This window comes from Pempheris klunzingeri, chromosome 5 (genome assembly GCF_042242105.1).
Source record: "Pempheris klunzingeri isolate RE-2024b chromosome 5, fPemKlu1.hap1, whole genome shotgun sequence".
Lineage (NCBI taxonomy): Eukaryota > Metazoa > Chordata > Actinopteri > Acropomatiformes > Pempheridae > Pempheris > Pempheris klunzingeri.
The window spans coordinates 11311934-11321294 of record NC_092016.1 but is presented as its reverse complement, the minus strand read 5'-3'; the positions used below and the strand labels follow the sequence as shown (position 1 = coordinate 11321294).

Sequence of the window (9361 nt, the reverse complement as noted above, 5' to 3'; positions counted from 1 at the left end):
GAGAAGTCCGGTGGTCGAAACGAGGTAAGTTTATCACCTTAAAGCTTGATGCGCAGTCTCTTAGCTAGCTAACATTAGCATGTTGTCTGTCGTTCGGATGAACTGATGGAGACCTGGTTGCTAACGGTGCCTAGCAACGGCAGTGATCTACAGTAAAGTAACTTGTTAGCAGTTTAAGCTAGTTAGCAATGACACAATCTACCAGGCTACATCAGTAAAATCTGTATTTTACCAATCAAAGCCACTGTCACCTTTTAATTTTGTGTTCAGCCACGATAGCAAGCTGTGTCTGTATTAATCAGCCCCCCTTGACCCAGCGTTTCTTTTCGTGAGCGTGTAAACAACCTTCGTTTCATTACTTTAAACCTAGCTAGGCTTTGTAAAAGTTTTATCTTTAACTAGTTAATAACACACGGAAGACGTAAACTGAGAGTGTTTGTTTAGCTTGTTACCAGTGGCTTTGACTAATAGCGCCTCACTTCTATCAGCCGGTTATCGTGAGATTAAGGCCAGTGTGTCCGGATCAATATGAATGCAGTTATGTCCCAAAAATCAGGACAAGCCACAGACGTGGGAGTTTGTGCAGGGCCGATTTGTTTATTAGAAAGTCCAGTAGTTGCAATTAAATACTGTTCACACTAAGGTCAGAGAAGTCGTTGCATGTAAATTAAATGTTAAATTATTTTGATTTTATTTTGAAATTCCATTCACCACCATTGTGTCAGGGTCAGGGCAGAAAGCTCAAGGACAGAACTCAACACTTGAGCATGTTAACACAAAATGGGGTGGTCAACCAGGGTAAATGAGGAGGAAATGCCTTTTAAAAAAGTATGTATGTGAACTGAGTCTTTGACCGGTTGGTTGGTCTGCATGTTTGCGTAAAGATGCTGACATTCAGTGTAGCAGGACTTTTCAGTGACACCAGTTGACCTTTAGTCAGATGAATGATGTGTCAGGTGTCATCAGCCAGTTTCAGCTGTGCTCTAGTTCATGTACACGATGACTGTAAGGTCTTGGTATACTTGCATAATGTGCCTATCCAGTAACATGCTGCCTTACATTTGACCTGCAGAACACCGTCAGGGAAATGAGTTCGCAAATCCGACAAAACTTCCACCAGGACTGCGAAGCTGCCATTAACAGACAGATAAACCTGGAGCTCTATGCCTCATACGTTTATCTCTCTATGGTAAGAAAACCAGCTGTGCAATGTGCACCCTCTCTGCGTAATGGTCATAACTCAGTTCTGTTTGACTTTTAAACTATAAAAAGGTCTTCTCTTCTTTATTTTTGTTGGTTATCAGGCATATTATTTTGATAGGGATGATAAATCTCTACCAAATTTTGCAAAGTTCTTTAAAGCGCAGTCCAAAGAGGAGCAGGAGCATGCAGAGAAGCTGATGAGTCTGCAGAACAAGCGGGGAGGCAAAATCTTTCTGCAGGACATCAGGGTAAGTGCAGAAACGTTTTCTACTCAACTAACAATGATTCAGTGTGCTGTAACAGTATTGATGCAGCTTTAGGTTATTTTTGTAAAATCAATGTTTCATCAGAGTTGAATTGCTGTGAATTATTTATGTCCACCTTAGAAACCTGATAGAGACGAGTGGGGGAGCGGCCTGGAGGCTTTGGAGTGTTCCTTGCAGCTGGAGAAAAGTGTAAACCAATCCCTGCTGGACCTGCAGAAAATGGCGACAGAACACAATGATCCTCATGTAAGCACCAGACGAAGGGCCGATGTACACAGCACTCAGCTCTGTCACGGCCTGAGACCATCCGCTGCTATTCTCACCAGTGCTAGAATTCCTTTGACTTTGTCTGCACACGTTTTAAGCCCCAGTCAAACTATAGCCTCATAGACAAGATGAAATCGTCTTTGAGTGTCGCAGGGAAAAGTTGCGTAAACTGGCTGATATCCAAAAGTGTTGATAAGTACAGCAGTCAGGTGATGATGGGAGATCTGTGGAGTTCAAGAAAAGTTTGTGGCCTGGGAGAAGTGAGCAGGGGATGGAGATAGAAGCAGAGAGTGATGCAGAGGGCTCCTCCTCCTCCTCCTCCTCCTCCTCCTCCGGTACAGTAGTCCACCACAAGGTCATTGGTTTTGCTGGTATTGAGCTTAAGGTGGTTGCTGTTGCATCAAGTGATTAAGCTCTATATTAGTCCTCTGTACTGCTGCAAAAATAGTCTCTAATTGAAGACAGCATGTCACTCACTGGAAATATAAAGGTTAATGACAGCAGCTGTGCTCTGAGATCGGCTATATTGATGAGTGATCACAGACAGAAGCAACAAAAGGTTCTCCTGTTCAATTACAGGCGAAAGCATCTATTACCATTCAAATGAGCTGTAGGTGTGAATGTAAGCTTGTAAAACACAAGAAATGACAGCAAAACAACTATATTATAAACGTGGCTGCTGAAGAACAGAGGCTCTGCTTCGGAAACGTTTCCACTAGACAGTGAAATCCCGACAGACCTGTGACTGAGTTTAGCCGGATGTCGTGTAATAAGAGAACACACAACACCTGCCATTCGGAGGACCTGACAGTCTATAAGAATAATATTCTGTCCTTTTTATCCACAGATGTGTGACTTCATAGAAACACATTTTCTGGACGAGCAGGTCAAATCTATCAAACAGCTCGCTGACTGGATATCCAACTTGCGCCGCATGGGAGCCCCTCAGAGCGGCATGGCTGAGTACCTGTTTGACAAACACACCATGGCTGATGAGGGAAGTTAAACGACGCTGTTGATCATCCCTGTCACCGCTGCCTGCCTCCTCTCCCTGACGTACTGCATATAGTACAGATAACGCTGCTTTATTTATCAAAATGGACGACGGCTGACCTCACTGCATGTTACCCTCCAGATTACAAGATAGAAACCTTTAATTCATGACATTTATGTGGTCATGCTTCCTGATATTTACAGATCGTTTCAGTGTTTTTTGGTGTTTGCAAAGTATGGTGGCTAAAGTGCTACAATTAATTGTCTGAGCTGAAATTAGAAATACGTTTCTTTGAGAAATAAATGTATGGAGGCTGGACTGGACTGAAATATTTGAAAGCTTTTATAATAAAAATTACAGTGGCATGGACATTTATAATTCAGTGTGCAATATCTGTATATATTGATATTATTTTAAAATCGGATCTAGTGGTGAAGTAGGTGAATCTTCCATCAGAAGTAGTTATTGATAATTAAAATATTAGAACACCAAACTTTACCCTCCACATTTTTAATAAATGTTTCTTTTTAAATGCATCAGCTTTGAGTTGCACCACTCATGTATTTATGGGTTTACAACATTTGGTGACAGTGTAAGCTGACTGTAGTAGCTGTTGTGGTTTCGCAGGTGAGACCCGTCAAAATGTTTCCTCAACGATTAGGGGGGCAGATCGTTTCTCCCTGCAGTTGCTTTAAGTAATATGATTTACGAATCTTTGTAATTGTGAATTTAAGTTAACTTGTACATACAGTTTCCTTGTACAATAAAATAGTAGTAAACAATTTCAAGTTTTAGTTTTTTTATTGAAAAAAATTGACAAAATGACAAAAGAAACTTAACATATGAGGCTTGATATTTATTAAAGAGCACAATGATGGACTGAAGACGTTTGTAGGATATTCTCAATTTGACTTGCTTATTGTTACTGAGTTTCAGAGGAAACTGGGAAATATTTCTTGTTTTTTACTTCACATGTTGACAGTAACATCTCCTAAGGTGCTTTTTGCATTACAAGTCGGTTAATTGTATAACAATTTATCAGGAAGAAGAGATTAACTCAGTGTTTGCAGTAAATACTTTTCAGTTGTGCGAAGGGCTCCACGTGTAGCAGGTGTAAAGCACTGCAGATGTAACACATCAGCACCTGTTTCTGCTTTCGTTTGTCTGTCACACCTTCTGTCCTCAGTCCTGCTCCCTTCCTCCTGCCGCCTTGTTCGCCACACCGTCCACCAAAACGCCCAGCAGGTCCCCTTCAGCCAATGAGATTCCTGAATCATTGGGTGAGTTTTGCTGATTGTTCTCTTGCTGCGTAACTGTATTCATGTTATTGCTCAGCCCGCCGTTAGTGCCCCCGTTGCTTGCCCTCATATTGGCACTGAAGTTCCCATGGTTACTAAAATTACTGTGACTTGTACCGTTACAGAGACTTCCTGTTGTGCCAGCGCTGTTGGTGCTTGTTGCATTAATGCTGCTAGAGCTGCTGCTGGGATTACTGGGATTTGCTGCTGCTGCTGCTGCTGCTGCTGCTGCTGTGCGAGAGGGAGGAGTGAACGAGAACACCCTTTCTCCTCCGCTCCCTGCCGTCCGAGCACTTGGGGGTCCGGGCTGGCTGTCAGCTGAGGGGAGGGTGTCCAGATTGAGGCGGGGAGGTAGGGGGCGGCGAGCCAGCAGGCCGTGTCCAGGTCTGAGTTTAGATATCGGGCAGAGTTCAGGTGGAGGGTCGGGGAAGGAGAAGGTGGGAGCACTCGGCACCTCGTCGTCCTCACTGAGCCAGGGGAAAGCAGAGGATGGAGGTGGGGGGATGTGGTTGGGGGTGTCTGGAGGTAGCAACTGTGAGCCCACCATTGGAGGAGCGAGTGAGCTGCAGCTGCGGTCCCACTCGCTCTGAGCTCGCCGGGCAGGTCGCGGGCGGGGCACCGCAGGGGGCACGCAGTGGATGGGTGTTTGTGGGCAGCTGTAGAAACCCGGTCTCTCATACAAGGGCATGGTGGAGAAGGCGTAGTCTGGGTCTCGCTCGTGGTTCAAAGGCTGGCGGGTTTGACTCGGTGTCAATGGCGCCTCTGAGTGCAGGTACAGAGGGAAGCGACTCAGTGGAGCTCCGGGGCGGCGGCGCAGCAGAGAGACCCGGGAGGAGCGAGGGAAGTTAGGAGACTGGACACCGAGAAGACGACCCAGCCCTCCAATCAGCGGGGTGGAGTAGTTGGCTTCCTCATGTTCTTTGATTTGCTCCAGATTGGACTGAAACTCCATCTCCTCTTTAGGAACACTAGTTCAGATTTAACAGATGGCATGTGACTGTCAGCTGGAGTATTTAAGAATTGTCTGCCAGAAAACAAAAACATTACTCAACCTGACATCCAGGGCCGAGCCCATGAAGGAGGGTTTGCGGTGCTCGGCGCTGGCAGCCGTGTAGGGAGGCTGAGGTTCAGACTCATTCCAGTACATGTCCCTCTCAACCAGCGGCAGGTTGTCGTACATCTCATCCACAGACAACAAAGACACCTGGGACACAACAGAAACCACAGCATGTAGCACAAGACATCGTCCATCTACAGTTGGTGAACAAGTGGCAAATAGTGTGGTTTGAATCCCAACCTGTAAATTGCGATCCACGAGCCAGTTGGTTTCAAAATCATCATCATCTTCACCAAAAGGATTTATGAGCTGCTCAGCTACCTGTGACCGCGAACAGAAAAGAAAATAACACAGTGACGCTCCGAAATGGGCAAATGGACTAAACATCATGAGCGACACTGAGCAGCATCAATCTGAATCTGCTGCTCCTCACCTTCAGCCACCCAACATAGAAGAAAAACTGCAGCAGGGTGAAAACGGGCAGGTAGAAGTCCACATCGTGACCAGGGTAACCCTGAGCTGGATCCAAGAACTGACGACCAATCAGACAAGCCAGGAAGAAGCTGTAGACCGCCACTGTCACCACCTAATTAGAAGAGATTGGTCAAATCTGGAAGTACCTCAGAGAAAAATAAGTCTTTTGTAAAATGTTTGCATTGATTTCTTTTGCTGATCTCATCGTGTTTTGCTAAGTGAGGCTGCTAATTTTGATCAAACAGTAAATCAGTTTATGGACATGATGATTATAGCACAACAAAATCACCTTCTTTATAATCAGTAGGCTAACATAAGCTCAGCGTCATTAGCAGTGTTATTTCTTCTTTGTTTTGACACCTAATTATTGTACATTTAACATTGATTGAAAACTATTAAAGACATCTACTATATAATCAGTTCCAACACAGCATATCAACAAAACCTGAGTATAGACAAGAGGCAGGCTGATCCAGTCATAACCGTACAGCTTCATACACTTTCCCCGTAAACTATTCAACTCCTGAACAGAGAAAAAAAAGCAGGACAGGAACAACCAATTAAAGAAAAATGTCTAAGAGCTCAAATTGCCATGAAGTGATGAGTGGTGTTCGGGCACGAGGACCTACTGTGAGGATGGCTGTGAGTGCCACGTCATTGTTGATGCGACCCTCAGTCCGAGCCCTCAGAGCCAGGCTGATGAACCACATGCAGGGAACCCAGAACTTGTTGTGAGGAGAGGGCAGGTCCTCGAGGTGCCTCAGCTCCTCCGACGTCATCAGACCTGAGGGGTACAAACACAGGGAGAGAAAGACGGTAAGATGTTTGTTGAGTTTGAACCTGTGCCATGCTGGTCCAAAACTTATTATAGTCTTGTGTTTGTCATCAGTTTTTCATTTTATTTTGTTTTTAGGTTTGTTTTCAATTCAGTTTAGTTTCAGTTAGAGGGTTTTTGTTATTGTTTGTGATTTTTTCGTTTAAACATGTTAAGTAATTTGATTAGTTTCAGTATTAGTTTTAGGGTTTTTAAATCATAATGTAGGAAGGGACAAGATTTAAGAAAATCAGAATGGGTTTTACAACACAAACACAAGGCTTTGTGAAGGCACCTGATTCCCTGTTGTGTAGACTTCCCAGTTTCACATGCAACACACTCCTAGTTCTTGTTGTGCTGACAAGCCAATTGACAAACACTATAACTAAAGACAGAATCTGTATATACTTTATATGTATATGTATATACTAGTTTTAATTCTTGGTCTAGTTTAGTTTCAGTTGACTGTTTTAATCTTGGTCTACAAGCATCTAAAAGGCTCCTCTGGACTTTTAAACAGCGCAGGCAGAGGCAGCAGCTTTGGATGTGGCTGTGCTGTATGTGATGGAACTGGCAGCACCAGCAGCAGTGAGTTTTGGTGGTTTCTTGGCCACACCGTACCTGCCTGCACCAGATGCTCCATGGTGGGGAACCTCTTGTAGACGGCTGTGCTGACAGAGCGGTAGATGAGCACACCAGAGAGGTTGGCGTATCGCATCAGAGTTCGCCTTGTCAGCCTGGAGGCTTCGTCACCTCCACGAACATGACCACCCACCAATGCTGCCAAGCGGTCGGGCCAGGGGACGTTCTCAAACTGGCCCCACCAACGGGACACGACCAAGGTGACATAGAAACCTGTGAACACAGTCTCATGTTGAGATTCAGGTCTATGCACATTTATGTTTGGATTAGTCTTGAAATCTAAAAGAAAGGAAACAATCAGCCTCAACTCACCAAGCACAAATGACACGGGGATGAGCTCTGCATAGCGGTCACAGTACAGAGACAGCTTCTCAAATAGCCTCTTCTGGTCATCATTTAGCACAAACCTGGTGAAGGAAACATCTTTTAAGACTAAAACGAGACAGCAAAGATTCTTATCAAGTTATAAAATGATATTTTTCTTGTTTCTTAGGGCTTGTTTTTACAACAATGATTCTGTTTTTACAGTCAACTTTTCTCACATAACACCTAATTTTATCCTGTTCAACATTACATTTATATGCTGTTACAACAAGAATAATTATTTGGTACGTTGTACTAAATGAAAAAAGTCATTTAAATATGAAAAATATCTTGTTAGAACATCAGAGCAACACGCTGCTGTAAGAAGGGCCACTAAACTGGGGATTTACAAAGTACATACAGAACCTTATGCACTAATATTGGATTTTTTGTCCAATAATAATCCACTTCAAGAAAATCTTACTTTGTCATATGTATAGATAACAGCAAGCAGTGTGTTGAAATGGTGATGTAAACAGTTGATCTGATATTAGACTGATATCATTACTTACTTCATTGATATAACTTATAGGAATAAAAATGCAAGTTCAGTTTTATTATCCCTTAAGCTATGGATACCCCAAACGCCCCTCTCAGACTAGCAGTGGTCCCCAGATTTCAGCTCTAAAACTTTCTACATTTGTTCAGCGAGATCATTTAAAAACAGCATCTCTATTTAACCACCAGAGAGCTCTGACATGTTTCTTTGTCAGCTGCAGAATGTCTTTCTTAGCATATATATATCTCCATCTATCTATTGTCTATTGTCTATTGCTTATCCCAGAGTCGCAGAGGGCTGGAGCCAATCCCAGCTGCCATTGGTACACCCTGGACTAGTCGGCAGTCAATCACAGGGCCAACAGATAAATTGCTTTGAAGCAAGAGTGCTAACCACCACACCACTGTGCTGCCCTTAGTATATATATGTTTGCCACAATTCTTCATTAAGTAAATTTAAGTTTTCAGGAGATTTTTAACCCTCAAATATCTGTATCTGCCTTAAAGATCCAGTATGGGCCAGGCCACAGTCACTGTATCTGCTGGCTGGAGGACATGAAAGATTATTAATGGAGTTTGCAGTGTTTTCTCTAGGAGAGTACCTATAAACAATACTGAAGAAGTAGTAGAGAAGAGTGAAGATGATGAGTTCTCTATAGAGCAGTTTATAGATGCTGCCCTTCCATCGTAGGAGCAGGTTGAAGAAGGTCCCCAGACCTGCATCAGCAACCCTGCGAGAGTATGTCACTGTCATTGCTGCTGCTTGCTGGCCGACCTGCTGGCTGACTGTGGAGTGACATGAAGGAAACCAGTGTGGTGGTGTTCTCTGTGCTTCGTCCCAGCCCAGCGTCAGCGATCAGCATGGATCTCATAAGGCCAAATTGGTCGCATATCTAAAATGATGAAGAAGAATGAAAGAACAAAACAGGGTTAGTTATTTCATATACATTCTCTATTTACTCTACAATTATGTTTGGATTTATACACCCCTACTGTGTGGAGGTATAGAGTAAAGTTTTCATAATTGCACACTAAATCAACTGGAATTGACACATTTAAATAATGATTTAAATAACAATTTCCCCTCTTTTATAGATCTAAAACACACCACTACATCTGAAGAGGTGTTTGCAGGGCTACAACAGGCACATACAGCATGTGAGGCTCCCAAAAGGTCAATTTGACCGACTCAAACACAAAGCTGTGAAGTCGTGGTTACTTACCACACAATATGAACACGTCTGGCCATCGCTCCTCGCTGTAGCTCGAGATGTGTGGCGGCAGCGTCCGTGGAGAATGTTGGAGAGAGGTGAGCAGGAAAGAAAAGGAGAGCAAGGGACTCCTACACCTCCGGTCACTTGATGTGTTAATCTGTTTCAGCAACAAAGCTGCATTGTGAGGCCAGGTCCTGTTAATCTGAACAAAACACCCACACTGCCACAAATAGGTTGGTGAAAGGCATGAGCGCTGAGTTTGTTATGCCCA

At 43.7% G+C, this 9361-nt stretch overlaps 2 protein-coding genes across 2 annotated transcripts; one reads left to right on the top strand and one right to left on the bottom strand.

Moving 5' to 3' along the window:
• Positions 1–1087: 1087 nt before the first annotated feature.
• Positions 1088–3127, top strand: fth1b (ferritin, heavy polypeptide 1b). The gene is made up of 4 exons (XM_070830453.1): positions 1088–1189; positions 1305–1451; positions 1590–1715; positions 2584–3127. Exons 1-4 carry the CDS (start codon positions 1088–1090, stop codon positions 2740–2742), a joined length of 534 nt encoding a protein of 177 aa, XP_070686554.1. The 3' UTR covers positions 2743–3127.
• A 785-nt stretch (positions 3128–3912) lies between these two features.
• On the bottom strand, positions 3913–8630 carry best1 (bestrophin 1). Its single transcript, XM_070830452.1, has 9 exons — positions 8479–8630; positions 7328–7422; positions 6995–7228; positions 6189–6343; positions 6005–6082; positions 5519–5671; positions 5326–5406; positions 5081–5232; positions 3913–4996 (listed from the first exon to the last, which is right to left on the bottom strand). The coding sequence occupies exons 1-9, from the start codon at positions 8628–8630 to the stop codon at positions 3913–3915; spliced, it is 2184 nt and encodes a 727-aa protein (XP_070686553.1).
• Between the last annotated feature and the right edge of the window lie 731 nt (positions 8631–9361).